The sequence below is a fragment of the Battus philenor genome, unplaced genomic scaffold (assembly GCF_028537555.1).
Source record: "Battus philenor isolate CCGP_79_NKW_IND1 unplaced genomic scaffold, ilBatPhil1.0.hap1 SCAF_16, whole genome shotgun sequence".
Classification (NCBI taxonomy): domain Eukaryota; kingdom Metazoa; phylum Arthropoda; class Insecta; order Lepidoptera; family Papilionidae; genus Battus; species Battus philenor.
This window is the reverse complement of record NW_027181678.1, coordinates 12411042-12431005: the sequence shown is the minus strand read 5'-3', so window position 1 is coordinate 12431005 and position 19964 is coordinate 12411042. Positions and strand designations below refer to the sequence as shown.

At 33.7% G+C, this 19964-nt stretch overlaps 1 protein-coding gene across 2 annotated transcripts in view; it reads right to left on the bottom strand.

Moving 5' to 3' along the window:
* Positions 1-19964, bottom strand: part of SPoCk (secretory pathway calcium atpase) — a 62291-nt gene that overhangs the window by 35055 nt on the left and 7272 nt on the right. For both annotated transcript variants that reach the window (XM_068762683.1, XM_068762682.1), the window contains exons 2-3: positions 9486-9581; positions 1034-1199 (exon numbers count right to left, since the gene is read on the bottom strand). In XM_068762683.1, the coding sequence (XP_068618784.1) occupies positions 1034-1199; positions 9486-9581 (262 nt within the window). The remainder of the gene's footprint in view (positions 1-1033; positions 1200-9485; positions 9582-19964) is intronic.

The following is a 19964-nucleotide window of genomic DNA, read 5'->3' as shown; positions in this document are numbered from 1 at the left end:
GTAAACTAAACTATACTGTTATTTAAATCTATGCCATTTTTTGCATTAATACATTCCAATGACGAGAGTTCATTGACTACTTGTTCGTTTAAAAAAAAAAACTAAATTTGCATTATCGGTACGGTACTTTCATGTGCGATAGCGATGCAATTTAAAAAAAAACATGAATTCATTAAAATAGATATTTAAAATTAAAATGTTGAATTTCATGTAATTAAAAATTAATTTCCGAGAAAGTACGCTCCTAATAACTTTATTTTATAATTTATCTCAAACACGTTAATATATTTAATTGTAATTACAAAAAAGAAGGCAAATTTGACGTAATAAAGTCATTCAATTATATAAACAAGAGCATAACTCCAGAAGCAGCATTGGTAATTGGTTATAGGAGTAAAAAGCTTCAAGGAATGAATGGGGTATCCATTTGTAAACAATGAGCTTTTAAATCCTTTAGGTATACTATGGTAGAAGTATTACGTACCTATTTTCAATCACCTGTATAAAGTATTCACTATGAAATATTTTTCATTAAATTTTAATATTCTAATGCGACAGACCATTTGCACTATAAATTTAGGAACAGGCTGAAAAAACAATTTAAAAAAAATGTAATTAGAATTTAGAAAGTGTTTTCTTATTTCATTATTATACAATATCTATTGTTAATGAAATCCGTTAAACAATGGTCCTCGTGGTGACATATGAGCAGTAGTAGCCCAGTGGTTAGAGGACCTGAGACTTGCAATCATAGGTCGCGTGTACGATTACCCTTTACAATGTTATGTAACTCACATTTTGTGCATTAATTATATAGGATTGTCACTGCTCACAAAAGAAGCTTCCAGATGATGGAGTGCAGCGTCCTCTGTGTACCATAATATCACACTGCTATCACCAATCTGCCTACCAAGCGTGGCAATTATTGTTTCTATAGTTCGTGAATCGCCCAAAAAAAATTCCCGCGCCCCCAGGAGAGCAGTACCAACCTATAGTGACCACACGAATCTGTGATTTAGGAACTGTATCTTACCTAACAGGAGCAGGATGAGCGGGTTCTGGAACTGTTCGATGTATTTCTTCCAGAGCGGGTCCTCCTCTTTCACCTGGAACTCGTTGGGGCCAACGAAGTTCATGCGGTCGTTGGCCTCGCGCCATGACAGACCCCGCCGGACGTCCACGTGCAGACGCTCCGCCACCTGACAACAACAATTATTTGATCATTACTTAACATTATTTATTACTTTAGATCTTTCGCATTGACAATATCATTAGTTCCTCAAGTAATGGAGACTTCGACTTCGCCGGAATGCCCGCATCTTTTTCCTTAAATCAAGTTTTTTTTTTATATGTGGCTCACACGATAAGTTGCTTCGATCATCGGAGAACTTGAAATCGCTTATGCCTGTTCATTCTACTTTATCTATGGAGAAATCTTTGACTCCTATCGATGTCAGGTTATGGAATGAGTTAGCGGAAGCTATGAGATGCACCAAATCGTTGTCAGCTTTTAAAAAGAGCACTTCAGAGCAGAAAACAATTATTACGTGACTGGAATCTACCGCAAAGCAAATCTAATATATAAAATTCTCGTGTCACGGTGTTCGAACTTGAACTCCTCCGAAACGGCTTGACCGATTTTTACCAAATTTTACATGCGTATTCAGTATATCTGAGAATCGGCTACTATCTATTTTCCATACCCCTAAGTGATAAGGGTGGTCCACCCCTAAATTTTATTTTTTATTTTTTTGGTTTTTATTTTATTATGATACAGCATACAAAAATACATACAAACCTAAATTTTTACCCCTCTACGATCAACCCTTATCATACATTTGTTAATTAAAAACTTTAATTTTTTTTGCAAAACAACGTTTGCGGGATGAGCTAGTTTCCATATATGTTGGACATTCACCCTCTTTAAAACTACACCTATAAGTATTCACCCTGTATATTACGAAACTCGCCTGTCTCTCCAACGCTGAGATATTAAAATAGGTCATAGCTAGAGTGCATTATATTTTTAATAAAATCCCGCAAAACGTCATTGCACTACCATGAACAAAATTCAAAGCGCATATTAAAAAAAAATTAAAGAAAAAGGCTTATTAACCCAATAAAGGGATATTAAAATAGTAAGAATCCTTGGCAGTGATGTCGTGACAGTGTAAGTATAAATTTGTATTGTTAAACTTTATTAAAAGTTGTGTTGTGGAGTTCATTCCTGTTTCTTCTCCACAACTATAGCACTTTGCGAAGCAGAGTAGAATCAAAAATAAAAAACTGAGATAAAAAAATAAATCAATAATAAGAGATGACGATCGCTAAGAGTTCTGTTAAAAGTCCCTATGTCGAATAAACGTATATTTATATTTATAGATTGTTCATTCACGTTACCCTTACTACCCCTAGTTGTGTCTAATCTTGCGCTGAAAGTTGGCTAAAAGTCGCTGAAGCTAGTGAGTTTTTTATCTTCATCTTAAACAGCCACGCCTCAGTAGATCGTTTGTGGTAAAGAAATTTCATCCGCTATACGGCGTCAGCGTGTGTCTACTGTCTAAACCAGAATTTCATAAAATGGGGCCCACAGGGGGCATATTGGTTGTAAAGAGGGACAATTCGAAAGTGCGCTAGGCACGAGTTTAATTCTTTCGCTTTAACATAAAAATATATACATTAAATGGGGGAAAGCGTAAGAAGAATTTTAGGAAGGCTAAGGTGCGGCATAGCAAAAAAAGGATGAAAAACACTAGTTTAGACCGCTTGCACAATTGTTTTGAACCATAGAATTTTCGAAAGGGCTTAAAAGGGACTGGTTAAGGTGAACATGGCTTTCTAATTTCATCGTTATCATAACATTATGACGTCCAATGCTGAACATGGATCTTCTCCGTATATTTCCAGTAGGACCACTTGTAAGTGGTCTGCATCCAGCGTCTTCCGGCCGTTTTAGGAAGGCCAGACTACGCTCGTCTCCTCTCTACTCCAGAACCTTAAAGCTGCTCTCTGGTCTGTGTCAGTTACAAATCGCGTTCTTCAACGAATCTCCTCATTACTGATTTGAACTCTGTTTCTTATTTGCTATGATTTAATTGATCAAAAGTGTACCTACGCGTGTAAACGTTTATTCGTTATAGTAACTTCACTAGGTTTGAGTCCACCATAACGCAATACAGCATTGTCTGAATTTCACAACCGATACAAATAAACATAGTACGAAATATTGCTTAACCCTTAAATGCATGACTTTTATTTAGACTTAAAAAAATATTTATCTTGCAGATAAGTACACTAAAATGCAGGGAAAAATAGAAAAAAAAAATATGTATATAATATTTTTTGTCCTTATCTTTTAAAAAACCTTATGTTACAGATATACAACACTATGCATTTACTTTTAAGTGTAGTACTTATTTTAAGTTTCAAGTGGTATGCTGCAGTTTTACATCATTATGCATTTAAGGGTTAAACCGTAAAGATAATAAGCAAACATAAATTCTGTTAGGCAATCTATAATATGAAAGCTAAAGACATAATTGATTATCAACCAACAATTCTGCGGAGCAAATCAATACGATACACAACACCCGGTCAAGGTCATGCCGTACAAGTGCGTCGAAGCCGTGCTATTTGCAACGAGGAGATATAGCTGAGAATATACACTGCTCGTCTGTTACTTCATTACAAATGATATATTTCACTTGTATATATTTATAAAATTAATTTATAGGTAGCTTTTCTTCTTAATACAATACGTTAGGTACGTTTGGCTCATCTCTCTGGTTTGAAATAAACCAATCATAATTATCACCATGGTTTCAGCCGTAAGACGTGGTCCATAGGTCAGCCCATAGATTATCAATAGGACTGAATGAAAGGAATATATATATATAAATTAGGCATAACCAAACCATGTAACAAAAAGTGTGGCGAAGACTGGGAGGCGATGCGTGAATGTAATGTGGGTGGATGCTGTATGTTAAATGTATGCTGTGATAGAAAATACTAATGATGAAAGAGAGAATAAAGAGAGAAATTGTAAAGGATGAGAGAGGGAAGGTAAAAGGAGTGTGTATATCTGTCTCAAAACAAGATGTTGAAAAAAATATTTTAAAAATAAAAAAAAATATTATTTATTGCAGAGGGATCAGAGTACTAAGGGTCGATTAAGACCGAATATTTGTAAAACATAAATATATTATAAAATTGTAAAAAATGTAAATAATAACTGGATAGACAAAAAAAGGATAAATAACTAAAGCCTAAAAATAAATTGGACTGTGATACTTTAAGCGAAGAAGAAAGGAAGGAAAGGAATGAATTTGAAGTGGTGTTGTGTTGAGGCTTCACAGCAAGGATCATCGACTTTCTCCTGTGATGTGCCTTTACTCAATATCGAAGAACAGAGATCCATCGGTCGCTCCAAAAATACCACAGAGTGTTTTAGCAAGTAGGAATCTCCGAAATCTCCTCTGTCTTTCCGAAAATAAAGGAGTGACATAGCAATTAATTTAATCTTAACACATTTGATATGTAGTATACTTGAACACGTAACGAATACGTGTTCGTATACGATACACGGATATCTAGTCTAACGTATAAATTGGACACGGTTATCTTATTAACAACTATGTTACATTATCATAAAACAGACATGGATCGCGCGTGTTTGGTACATTCGATATGTTACCTAATCCATTTGCGATTTAGAATTATTTTTGATATCTGACTTTGACTGATTCGAATGCCTCCATGTCCTGGTAACACCAACTGATCAAGGAGAAATGTATGTATTTATTACTCAACAATTGCAATAACTCATGGGGTTTAGGTTGATTTTTCTCTATATGTCTACAGTACCACCACTAATATTGTTAAAATCATTGTGAAGATCTTTGGGGCAGACCCATGCCTTGCAATATATATATAAAATAACTTTGTATATATGTAATTGTGTATAGTAATATATTTATTTGTATGTATGTACATCTTAAACTGCCCTCTCCTTCATGTCTCTCATCTCCATCCAAAGGTTGTCTGGTATGAATCGCCTCGAGCGATAAGACCTTGTACCTCTATATAAATAGTTTCTTTTTTTAGCTATTACCTGTGGTGTACAGTAAAGCGTAAATAAATAAATAATTGACTATTCAAAATTACCTATGAATGCCTACTTGACAACTTAAATTTGAAAAAAAAAACACAGAACTAACTTTCAAACTCGAAAAAAAATCCAAATACAGTGTAATTTAGCTAATATAACGAAAATAATGCAATAAAAATTCAATTTGTCACATGACTATACAGTATTAAAAATGTCCACCAACATGTTTTAAAACTGGACTGACATACTTAATTATGTTTGAAAATGGAACATAAATGGGGTAGATATAAATTTGAAAATAACTTAAAATTGATTTATCTGGCGGCCCAGACATACAAGCGTTTCGACTGAAAAAAAAAAACTCAACTCAAGAATTTGAAGTACGGTGCTTATGGGAGTGCTAATCACCGTCTGAGTATGTGCGCAGTAAGACAAGGGAGGGTGCGATAGAAAAAACGCACACGAGACATTTCAATCATAATTACAGGAACTTTGGAATCGTCAATGAAATATGTTGGCATTGATGTTCCTTCAGGAAGCCACTGAAGGCACTATTGGCTCTGAAAGCAGTTCTGCAAAGAGCCGGTGAGAAACTCAACAGTTGCTTTTTTACAAATATAGTCAGTCAGTGTTTCTGTGTCAGTCAGACTCTGTGTTTGGCACTAATCGGTGTAACATAACTCCTGAAGATGCCCCGTGGAGGGGTGAAACACGCGTTGAGTGATTTGACAGTGGCAGTTGTGTAATTCGCATTATTTGCCGCATACGCCTTTATCAGCGGGCTAGCGGGCGGTGCACTTTGTTGCACGACTACCACTGCATGTGCGGAAGTGCCTAAATATTTGTCCTTTTCTTACTTAGGATGGACTTCCGCAAGGTAACACCTGATTCCATTACATATTTGATAATAATTAGTTTACTGAGTGAGCATTACCACATTTAATTGCACATATTAACAAAAATGGTACCAAACGGCTTAATGTATGTGGTCTATCTCCCCCATCACATATCTGAGGATATGACTACCTTTTCTGCGCACAATAGGTCAAATGACAAAATTGATTCTAATCAAGTTAATTCTGAGAAATTTACACCAAATCTTTGTGATTTTTTTTCAAATATAATTGTAAAACTTAGTGATTTTTTGGTGTTTTAAGGACAGATTTCAATGTCACAAGTCGAATTAAGCTTTCCACAAATATTATGTATAAATTTTTTTGTGTCGGTTGTGATGACTTTAAAACAGTTATATATAAAAAAGAAGCGAGTTAGTTTAATTTTTTACGACATATTTTTCATTTGGTTTTCTTTTTGGAAAAATTTGTGAATTTATTTCGACATATTTAAATTATACTTCAATATAAGGAAACATGCATCGAAAGACGCAAAAAAATGTAGCATTTATGGACTTGTCATTACGCAACAGAAATAAAATTTGTTTATTTACATTGGTATAAACACGGGCGAAGCTCAAATGAATATACGCACTTCTACTTCGGACTTCCTGTTGTTTTTACATCCAAGTACTAGCGGCCCTAGAAGAATTCCAAGGACTTGAAACACAACAAGTCATAAGAAAAACACAGTGACATTAAGCGTTTTCCGCCCGACTTTTGCCCTTATTGATAAATCAACATATTTGGAATTCATTTTTCTTTACACTATATTTATGTAATACAGGATGGGCCAAAAATATTTGCAAATATTTTTCCAAAAATTTTTCCAAAGTTTACGTAGTCGATTACAGGAGTGCCAACGGCGAGACGGAGCACATCTCGACGATGTAATTTTTAAAAAATAAATTTTAATAAATGATAATTACGGTTAATAAATCATAATTATAAACAAAATAGCATTTTACTTTTATTTCTACACATGTTTCAAAAGTGCAAAAATTTATGGCCCACCCTATATATATATATATATATTTAAATCCAAGTTTTTTTTTCTATTTTACTTAAATGTAAAGAAGCTGGCAATATAGGATTTTCTTTAATATTTCCTTATTATAACTCAAATCTTTTTTCCATATTATGATACTTATACGCTTGAATTATCTTCTTTATATAAAGCTCTAAGTGGGTCATTGGCTGGCGAGCGCATTGGATGGAGGGTGTATCGATCACTCGAGTCGCGTGCAACGCGAATGCGCCCCGTATAAACGCTGCAGATTTTAAAAATTTAACCCCTAAATGCATAATAATGTAAAACTGCAACATACCACTTAAACGTAAAATGTGTACTACACTTAATATATATAGTGTTGTATATCTGCAACATAAGTTTCTTTTCTAAAAAGTGTAAAAAATATTACATACATTTTTTTCTATTTTTCCCTGCATTTTAGTGTACTTATCTGCAAGATATTTTTTTATACCAAAATCGCCACGTTTTGCAGACGGGTTTTTTTATTCTAATTTGTATCGCGTGTTTTTTTACATTTTTTTTTCGCTTTTACTAAACGCAGACAGTTGGGAGAAGGTTGCCACTATTTGATACGGATCTATCTTCTCCCATATGCGAGGCACGACAACGTTTTATAGTTATTTACAATTTTCTCTTATGGATAAATACAGCTAAAATTTATTTAGCTGTATGTTTTATTCAATTATATATTAGTTGGTACATTATTTTATTTCAAGTCGCTTGTCCAAGCGCTACAGACCGTTATAATGCCTTGAGGTTTAGGACAATGTGCCGGGCCAACTCGTCAAAAGATTCTGCTGTAGATATTCTCTTGGGAAGGTACGGTAAGTTGAATGGAGGTATATTAAGGTTTCACGTTAGCGATCGCAGTGTTTGGAATTATGGTACACAGAGGACGCTGCTGCCCATCCTCTGGAAACTTGACTGTAAGCAATCCCTATATAATTATTCCACAAAGTGTTTACTATATTTAAGAGTAGAGTGTAAGTGTCCCGGGAATTGAATCCGCGACCTATGATCGCAAGCCATATAACCTGATACATATCATTTATTTTCTTTCTTTATACATGAGTGCAAATGTATCTGTGGGTTGATAAGTTGTAATTAGATTTTGTTTTAGAATTTTTGCCGGGTTGACGGCATCACGTTTTTTAAAGGTCGATCTTTGACACTAGTTAAACAATATTGCTCATGAAATTGTACTTTGAACTATATAGGGGTGAATCACGTCTTGAGTAATTTGGCGGTGGCGGTTGTGTGATTCGCATTGTTTGCCGCATACGCATTTATCAGTGGGCTGGCGGGCGGTGCACTTTGTTGCATGACTACCACTGCATGTGCGGAAGTGGCTAAATATTGGTCCTTTTCTTACTTGAACTATATAGCTACGAGGCTTCCACGCTGGAGTTAAAAAAAATTGTTGGAATTATTTATGATAATAATAGATCATTTTTTATTCATTTACAAATTATAATTGCGTAAATACCGTTCCAATAGTTGGACAGATGACATAGGGTCACGGGTGGTCAAAGAACTGGTCATATTAACAAAAAATAGCCCAGACCTGCCTTGAAGTGAACGTCTGTTGGTTGAAAAGAAGAAGGGACAGTTCGTACAATACGTTCGCTGAGGGTAGAGGGAGGTAGCCAGGTTGCTTAATTTGGCAGGTGACATGAAATGGACACTGTCGTGTGTACCAAAATACTCCGTTCTCTGACAAGGTCAAACCTCAGCTATATGTTGCTATTTTATAACACCAGAAAATAAAACATAGCGACTTATTTTAAAAAATATAATTACTGCGTCTTCTAGAACGCAGTGGAAATGAAAGAACAGGAAAGAAGAACCAACAACAGCATGAAACACCTACGAACGAAAGAGACAAAGTAACAAACACAATGTTTTTCAATTACATGTCAATTGACAGTCATTAAAACATGGTACTCGAGTTTATTCACCTTGCTCCTATTGATCTAACTGGCGCGAGTTCGCTAAACTTGCGCAAAAAAACTGCAGCGTTTATATGCCACGCCATTTGTGTATATATGTATATAACACAATATTTTATGAACTATTTTATATATACAGTGTGGTTATAGATGACAGTTTTAAAGACGTGAATATATAGCTTATTTGTTATCAATTGATGTGTAGTATACCCTAGAACATGGATTCATAAACCGCGGCCCGCCGACAGCAAAAATAATACTCTCGTACATTCGAAAAATATTGAATTTTATTCCAGAATAAAACCAAAAAAATTTAATTACCTATACTTCTGGCCGGCCCACCATCAGTTCATGATTTTCCCGAGTGGCCCCTAGTCTTAATAAGTCTGTGCAACAATGCCCTAGAAATATAAGATGTCTATTGCTGGCCAGTGTACTTGAATGTTTTGCCGTCGCGGAGTCCGACTTCTGTTTGTGATTTAATATTTGTAAGAGTGACGTACCTCCTCCCAGGTGAGGATGGAGCTCTCCACCGCGCTGATCCACATGTCGCCGGCGCCTGCGCTCACGTCGATCCCCCTCCTGCCCTCCTCCGAATGCTGCAAACAAAAATCATTTAGTTTTAGAAATACTTGATATCATACGACCATTAACACAATAAAATAAAATATTTCTATTACGTTTAGAAATCTATAATGTATTGAAAATACACGTTTTGTTTATACAGATATTTGTAATATAGCCTTTGACGCAGACAGACAATTCTAGAATTTCTAATATTAGAAAAGGCTGACTGAATTAAACCTTTTAACCCACTGTATGTACTATATGTTTATGATACATTTGTGATTAAATTCATCATCACTATTTTAGACTATTACAGAGATTTCCAACAGGAAACGATAAATAAAAAAATCAGTTTTAAAATAGTCGATTTTAAAATGTATCTATTAGTTCTATTTACTAGTTTAGTAGTATGTAATTCAAACAAAGTGTGCATATTGGAAATAAAGCCAATAACTTTCTATCGGAAGTAAGGAGAGCGGGTCCCAGGTACACTCGATCTTATAGTGCTACCGAAACCTCTGTACAGCACCTGAGGTATGCTCGCGGCGAGACGGGGGGACGTATCGGCCGCTCCGCGCCGTCAGTCCGCTATCAACGCTCATGGCGAAGGCACTCGTGATCTTATTTTGAGGCCTTTATGCATAGTCACGACATGAAGCATCCACCGAAGTGATCGAGGAGTTCCTCGTTCCTCGATGCAGAGTTCTGCATCCTACCAATCCAGTAAAATAATAATATCAACTAGATTCGAGGCTCCCACTTGACCCGTCAAGCTTCGCTATTTTAAGAGTTCTTAAGTTAGGCGACCTCAGCGTTCTGCCACTTGAAACCCGCTAATTTTATAAATTCCATTTGGACAGCAGTAACAGTCCGGTCCACAAAAAATAAACTTGTATTTCCTTGGCTCCCACCACGCTGCGGTTTCTGGAGGCGCGGTACAGCAGTTTCGGTAACACTATAATATAACCATGTATAGATTAGACGCCATTAGTATTAATTCGAAACCATAGATACAATCTTAGTGGTTTTTACAGTTTCAGCCATTGTCAATTCAAACGGATAGCTAAGGCAAGGTGACATTTTGTTTCTATCGCGCCTTATTTCGCCAGAGAGGCAAGGAAAAAAAATGAATTGCTCCATATAAAAGATACTTTTTAAAACATTGACCTAAAAAGCTCCCTGCAACGAGCGTTCCAGTAAATGGGGCCCGCATAATGGAGAACTATCTCGAGCGATTTCAAAAAACGACGCATTATTAAAAAATGGCCGCCGCAATTTACGCGAAAGCTTTTAAATTGCTTACTAGAAAATTATTAAAATCTTAATTCGAAAGGTCCTTTAATCACTCTTTTTTAACTTTAACACATATAACAGCTTATGTTGCACGTGTCACAAAAATTTACAACACGCCGATGGGACAGTTGACTGTTTTTGTATATCTCTCTTGTATTTACCAGTAAGCCAACAAAAGTTACCGAAATATCCCAGTGGACTGGTAAGTTAAGAGGCAGAGTTAGGCCCTGGAAGGTTCTGGAGTCTAGACGATAGACCGCCAAGTGCATACTTGGATTTTCATCCACAAGATGGAGAAACAACCTTGTTAAGGTCGTCGGAAGACGCTGAAAGCAGGCCGCTTTTAACCAGCCCTATTGGATATCTATCTACTTACGGCTTAGTGCCGCAAATCGCTTTGAAAAATCGGTTTAAAGATGTCAATATTCTCAATGGCATCACAATATCTAATATGTAAAATTCTCGTGTCACGGTGTTCGATTTTTACCAAATTTTATATGCGTATTCAGTAGGTATGAGAATCGGCTACTATCTATTTTCCATACTCCTAAGTGATAAGGGTGGTCCACCCCTATTTTTTTTAACAAATTTTTTGTTTTTATTTTATTATGATACAGCATACCAAAATACATACAACCCTAAATTTTCACCCCTCTACGATTAACCCTTATTTTTTATTTGTTAATTAAAAACTTTAATTTTTTTTGCAAAACAACGTTTGCGGGATCAGCTAGTATTTATAATAATATTTTGTATGTTTACAATAATTACAAAAAATAGGAGACGTCCAAAGTGTATTTACATTTTTACCAAAGTTTCGACTGCAAAAAGTCTCATTTATTTATAATAAACGGAACCAGATTTTAGATATTATTGTACTATCATTTACGAAATTTAAGACGCATATTAAATGTAAATTGACGAAAAAGCTTATTAGTCAATAAACGAATATTTAAATAACAAGATTCCTTTACAGTGATTATTATTTAGGCTACATCTGATAAAGTGTATATGTATAAATGTATAAATCTATATTGTTAAACTTTATTAAATATATATATGCTGTTGTAACTTTGTGAAGCAGAGTTGTGTCAAAAATAAATTAGATTTAAAAAATAAGTTGACGATCAATAAGAGTTCTGTTTAGTAGTTCCAATGTTGAATACAAAAAGTAAATTAATATTGTTTTTATCTTAATAAGAGAGGCAATATACCTCTCTCCTTAAGATGATCATTGTATTTATATATATTTTTTTTTCTCTACAGTAATACAATGCAAAAGTTACGAAATTATTATTATTGTTAAAACTACAGTCCTTGCTTAGTTTAGGTATCCTGAAAATTTGTCATGTCATTTAGATTCTTGTAATTTTTAAGTATTTTCTTTTATTGGTTATAGGCAAAGCATTTGAGCTCGATTTGATCGAGCTCTGTCTGGCCTGATATTAAGCAATGACGAGATTTACGATGGTACATGCTAGAAGATACCTATTCACTCTTTTCTACTCTTATGTACACTACAGCAGTAAGTCCACGATTTCGTCTGCGAGGAATTTAACAAAAAAAATTATTAGTCCATTATTACAAGTTACTCCTTATTACATCAGCTACCTGCCAGTATAAGTCCCGTCATAATCGGTCCAGCCATTTCAAAGATTAGCCGAAACGAACGACAGACGGACAAACATTTTAAAATATGTAACTTTGGTATATGTACCGTATATACCTTATGCATGTAGCAAAAAAGCAATCATTTGAATATTACAAACAGATACTTCAATTTTATTTACTTATATAGATAATCAAACTTTGTTCTCACGTAAAATATATTTTACTTCTATTGAGACTTTTTTATAAGCATTTTAAATATATCACACGATAATTCAAAAATATTACACGACAGTGTATTGTGAAACCGTACACATTTGAACACAGTAACTATTTTAAGCAAATGTTAACTGTAATTTTAACAGCCCAAAAAAGAATTAATTATAGGAACGTTAAGGCATAATACTCAAAGCTCCTTTTAAAGCACACAAAAAGCTCTAAAGTTGCACACCTGTTGCATCCCTTTCGTATGACATAAAGGATGTACTGAATAGGGACTTCATTGATTATATAAAATTTATGAAAGAAATTTTTTTTTCAGCTTGTATTAAAATTCAAAATATATTTATTTAAATAGGTTTATAAATTTGCTTTTGTATAGTTATTTATCTTAACAGAGTAAGCTACCGACGCCACGTAACGTTTATCTGCTGAGAAGAACCAGAAACTCAACAGTTTTAAATTATATTTAACAATGTATCATGCATACATAATAATATCAACCATATAAATAGATCAACGAACCTAGTTCCACATATTAATTAAAATCTTGAATGCGAAGATTTATTAACACTAAATTTAAATTTTAGATTTTAAGCTAAGAAAAGGACGATCTAAGATATCCTGTGAAATTTTATTTACGTATACATGCATACACATAGACTGAAAGGATATGTTAACACAATACATAGCTATAAAATAATTTTATATTATGTGATATGGTTTATTTGTGGGTTAACGTCTTGTACATTTTAGTTCAATCTATTCTATTTTAATCATATATGTTTTAGAATGGTCGATTTTAAAATAAATCTTCTGGCTTTGTTTACTGTGTTAGATATATATTTCACACTAAGTGTGTAGCCTATTTGGAATCGAACCGACGACTCTCAATCGGCAGTTAGTAGTGCTTAATTACTAGGTTACTGCTCTTTGAAAAGCGTATTTAGATAGAACTATTTAGGTAAAAAATCTACGTAACTGTTTGAGCCGAAGCTCTCATGAACGCACCCGATGTTAGAATGCTACCAAAACCGCTGTACCCCGCCTTAAGAAACCATAGCGTGGTGGGGACGGAGGAAATAAGTTTTTGTTTTTGACCATACTGTCACTGCTCCTTAAATGGCATTTGCAGATTTCGTGGATTTGAAGTGGCATGGCGCAGAGGGCATTTAACCTAAGACCTTTTAAAATAGCCTCTTTTAAAGCTATAAAATAATTTTATATTGTATTATACGATCTTTAACTATTAATGGATCAACGTCTAGTATATTTAAAGTACGGTCACGGAGTAATTTTCTAATTTAATCATATAAACCAGGAGTGTACAACCTTTTTAATCAACGAACCAATTTAAGTTTTAATTTTTATTTGTCGGGCCGCACATAATGTAGCACTTATTAATAACTAACAAACCTTCATTTTTAATTAACATTAAAATTAGAAAATGTTCTACCTGAAAATTTTATAAAAAATTTGACTCCGTCCTTTCTATGCAAGTGTATTTATGATATATAAGCTTTCTGATCGCAATTTTGATCGGTGAAGATAATTATGTAATTTTTTTGGTTTAGCATGTACCACCATTTTATTATAGTTAATTTACAACAATATATTAATAAGAAAGTCCATAAAATAATTTCTATTTTAGAAATGCATGACAGGCCGCGTTTTACTCACCCCTGATATAAACTATTGCAGAAATACTGACATTTATTTTTGCTCTGATGACCTTTAGAATTCCATTGGCTTTCAACACCTCCTCCTATTCTGTAGCTAAAAATACCCACCAGTATGTAGTTCCAATAACATACTAATATGTTGCTCACGCCGTGGACAAGACATACCTATAGGGTTCTCCACAATATGCTACCAACAATTCTTATATTATTTTTGCCACATCGTCGGCAGCCAACTAGCATACCTAAATAAACTACTTGTTGTAAGGTAAGGAGATGATATACACCACATGGGTGATCACAAACCTCCTGGTGTGATTAAGTCAAGTTAGTAATAGGACTCTTCATTGGTACTGTCCTGAGGAAAACAAAGGATAGCATAATATGGAAAGAGCTTTTCACCGATTCCATCGTGGCGTTTCAATACAGATACGACCTTCAGAAGTGACAAATTTTTTTTTTCTTATTATTTAAATATAGAATGAAAGGATATTTGGTACAATAAATATATTTCGATTAAAGCCAGTATATAAAAAATATTACAACAGCGTCCTCAACATACCATAATACCACACTGCAATCGCCAACCCGCCTGTCAAGCATGGCGATTATGATATATCACCTCGTAGATAAGTTTAGGGGTGACCTATGCCTTGTAGTAGGCATCTACGGACTGAAACTACAATAGCAAGTAATAAAAATGTCTCGGTATAAATGTAATATAAAATAAACAATTATTTAAAACTAAAACTAAAATTTTGGATTATGTTGTCACTATGGGTCACTGCTCCAGAAAATAATCTAATCGGTAAATGCGAAAAAATTCCAAATTAACAAGTTTGTGATAATAAAAAATTATAAGGGGTGATTTTAAAAATTACCGGATTATGCAGTTTAACCGCAACATGTAAATATAGCACGGAACAGAGTGGAGATATAAAGCACAGATTATAAATACGCAGGTGTGCTGCAGGCCGTGCGATATTTATAGCTCGGCCGAGCTTTGCTAACTCAATCGGCTATTTCGCAATTACCGGGCTTCCCGGTATTCCTATAACCGCTACCTAATAGGAAAAATCATTTTGTCACTGATAAAAGAAGTCAGACAAAGACTTCACAACTAAGATGAACAAGTACTACAATCTCACCTTCAGATTTATTCCATTGCCGTCTACCACCACAATCTAGGATTAAAAGACAAAAATAAAAAATTCAATAATTGTATGTATATATAAACCAATTACATAAAACCTTTTTTTATGTACTCGAACAATGTTTCATCAAAAACATCCACAGATTCATGTAATTTATAACAATTGACAGCTGACACTTAGATTTACTATGTCTTAAGTATCACCAAAATTAACATATTATAAAAATTTGCATTATTTTCTAAAAATTCAAAATGTTATATCTCTGTAGTTGCATTGTTTTAATTTGCAATAATTGTTTATTTTATATTACATTTCATTTTTACCCATAAAAGACGACTTAAAAACCGTTTTGTTACACTGTCTATAAAAACGAACACTTTTTATTACTGGCTGTGTTTAGTACTATATATGCAATAATTATATGAACGTGCATTTTTTAAGTAAACGCTTAAATACCGTATCCATTTTTAGAAAGATCCATGATTTATTTGTGGAACAATCTGATTCTCTATCGATATATAAACAAGACCATGAATAACGATGTCATAATTGCAAACACAAAAATAAATGAAAAGCGAAATTACTTGGCTGCAGGTTACAGTGATATTTGAAACTCCCCGTGAAAACCTTCCAGCGCGAGCCTTATTTTCGGAAAAACGTCGGTTTTGACCTTCCTATCTAACGAATGTACAGTTCTTGTAACAGAATATTTGAATAATTGCCTGCCATCAATTTCTTTCACAGCTCTTTAGAAACCATAATTTACTGTATCAATAACAGATTTTTAATTTATACCGTGTATTTTTAAGCGCACATCCTTGAAGATGATTGCACGCTGAAGGAAGCATTTTCAAATTAAGAGATGTTTTGTGGTTTAAAGCCTTAAATCAGATGTTTTCACTTACGTGCGATTACTTTCATCTTCAATTTTTTTTTATTTTATGTGGTCTGATCTTTATTTCTACGATGTTATAAAATTAATTTTTAATGTTGTATCACCTATAAAGGAACACATAACTGACCCATTATTTATACGGTAACCTTTACCCAGGTGTACCTAAATAAATAATATATAAACCTCAAGCGTCCGGCGGAATCGTATTTTAAAAATCCGGAATCTCTATAAGATGGTCATATTTACAGACTTGATTTTTTTCTTCATAAATCCCACATAATTAACCGATCACAGAAATTACAACCTTATTCAGTCTTAATATTATATTCCTTTGTAAATCAATAATAAAATAAATCATCTCCTAAACTGACATAGATGTGAAGTAGAAACCCCATAAAAAACACGGAATGTTTATCCTGAGAATTCGTGAATTTTAAACACCATGTTTTAAGTATCATTATACTCTACAATTCAGCCAACAGAAATAACACTTTTTATCTAATATATAAAATTCTCGTGTCACGGTGTTCGAACTTGAACTCCTCCGAAACGGCTTGACCGATTTTTACCAAATTTTACATGCGTATTCAGTATGTCTGAGAATCGGCTACTATCTATTTTCCATACCCCTAAGTGATAAGGGTGGTCCACCCCTAAATTTTATTTTTAATTTTTTAGACAATTTTTTTGGTTTTTATTTTATTATGATACAGCATACAAAAATACATACAAACCTAATTTTTCACCCCTCTACGATCAACCCTTATCTTACATTTGTTAATTAAAAACTTTAATTTTTTTTTTGCAAAACAACGTTTGCAGGATCAGCTAGTTATCAAATAAATTAATAATTATCGCTTACCGAATTTCATTATATATACATAAAAACACTTAAATACATTTTAATGAATTTACGATAATAAAATCACGTAACCTTTCCGAAGATGAGCGCTTTTAAAGTTAAACGCATGTTTACCATTCCATGAAACCGTTCGAACTGACACTAACAATAAAATGAATATGCCGTGCTTAAGCGACATCCTGTATCTAAAAGGTGGGGGAAATAATAATTATTACATTAAATACGCAGTACATCCATCCGAAAGGTGAACAGATGAGCTTATTAAGAACATCTGAAAACGCTGGAGGTAGACCGCTTCCAACAAGTCTTATTGGAAATCTGTAAAGGTCTATATCCAGCAATGGGCATTTTACACATCCCACAGGAATTATGATATTATTTTATTCATTTATTATCTCGTGTTTTTTTTTTAATAATCAATATCGAAATATTCTTCATTCGAATATTACAAGCGCTTTTCAATGGTCAATCAAAATGTCGACATTGTTGTTCCTCCAGGAAGCTACCACCAGCCCGGAAGGCAGTTCTGCTAAAAGCCGGTGGAAAATTCAACAGTTGCTCTTTACAAATATAGTTTTATAAAGAGTGAGCGACAATAATTAGCTTCTTCAGTGAGCAACGACAACATTTAATTCCACATATTAACATCAGTATAGTATTTTAGAATAATATGTCTTTAATATAGGTTTTAAATCTATCCAGTGGCAGATTTAAAATTATAAATGTATTTAATTTTTGAAGACGAAAACTAGGAATTTAAAACTGTTTTTTATTCTTTGTATTAACACCATATCTATCAATGTTTAGATAGTTTTGAAATGTTTTTGCGGATGTGTTATTTACTAACATACAGACATTTCAGTCTTAACTGGCAATAATCAATTCGAATCTTAAAATATAAAAAAACTTTTTTTAAACGTAGCGTTCTAAGCTATTATTTATTTTCACAAGTATTAAAGCAAAAAAAATCTAATTAAATAAAAATGATAATTGGCAGGATTATTGGCTATGCCAAAAAATTTATTTTTAATATTGATGCCACAAATACTGAACGACAGGCCTTGCAATTTATTTTTTGACTTTTCTAATGCTGGCCGCACTGAAAATTATATTTTTATACATCCATAAGAAACTTCTACAAAGTATTACGAAACTTAGATGGAAAATGAATTAAATAGGTAAAGTCGTTATCAAGTTATGGCGTGAAAATGAAAATAATTATCATGGTAAAATATATATCTCATTTGTGAGGAAAAATCTATATAGCTTTTATGTCTCTATCTAATCACCCCGTATAAAGTTTTCATACTTAAATATGCAACAGTGTCTGATAGTATATACAATAATTAATTTAAAAAAAAAATTGAACACCCTTTTCCTACTATGTTATATATGCTCTCTGATGATGATGGGTGATAAGCGGTGATATCTAATATATAAAATTCTCGTGTCACGGTGTTCGAACTTGAACTTCTCCGAAACGGCTCGACCGATTTTTACCAAATTTTATATTCGTATTCAGCAGGTCTGAGAATCGGCTACTATCTATTTTCCATATCCCTAAGTGATAAGGGTTGTTCACCCTTAATTTTTTTTTTAATTTTTTGACGAATTTTTATTTTTTTATTTATTTATCATACAGCATACAAAAATACATACAACCCTAAATTTTTACCCCTCTACGATAAACCGTTATTTTTTATTTGTTAATTTTTTTTTTTGCAAAACAACGTTTGCGGGATCAGCTAGTAGTTTTATAAAGGTGAAGCTCACTGCACACGCACACACCTTACAGGTGTCGAAAAGAAACCTACGCTGGCTCACAAAGGGCATAGTTTTTATGGGATATGCGATAGGTTGGTTATCGCGGGTTTCGCAGAGGCAGCAATAATAAGTTCCAGCACGGGCACGCGGCAAACATACAACTAACCCGAAACCTTATCATACATCGTAATCAGTCTATCTTGTAAACGTAAATTACCCGTAGCTTGTCCTTCCGACTCCATAATATGATTATGGTACTCTATAAGAAATTGCCTCAATTGATAAGACCGCCAATTGTACATAATTTATGATATTGTACTGTTTTTCAATCATAAAGGACACACAGGACAATTTTAAGTTCAGAGTAGAGTGTACGGATAATCCAAAAGACCTGCTTTGCGATGGACCAAGTGTGAAAGATGAGGGTAATGACCTGCCGTTTAATAAATAAATGTAAATGAATAAAAATGTAACGAAAATAAAAATGTAAAAGTAGTAGTAGTCTGGAGATGAAAGCGAAGTAAGAAAAGAAAATAAAGTATGGAAAGGAATGATAGAAAATGTAACGCATATATAAAGAAAGATGTGTGTGAAAAATGTATTGAATATATTGACCCTGTACCTACAGGGTTTGTAAAAGAGATCACCAATAGCGGGGGGGAAAGACTGGTCTGCCTAGGCCAATAACAAAATAAAAATTAATAGATATTAACCATTATATAGGAAATAAGTAAATATTATGAAGAAACTGTAGTAATAATACTAGGATAAAAACTGTAATATTTTGAGAATGGCGTAGAAGCATGATGACAAGAATGGCAAAGGAGTGAAAGATGAAATAAAAAGAACGAGAGATACTGTGAAGGAAGAAAGTCGAAAACTGTAAAAAAAAAAATAAAAAAATATTACAACCGGAAATGCAGTCTATGTTCCAACAATAC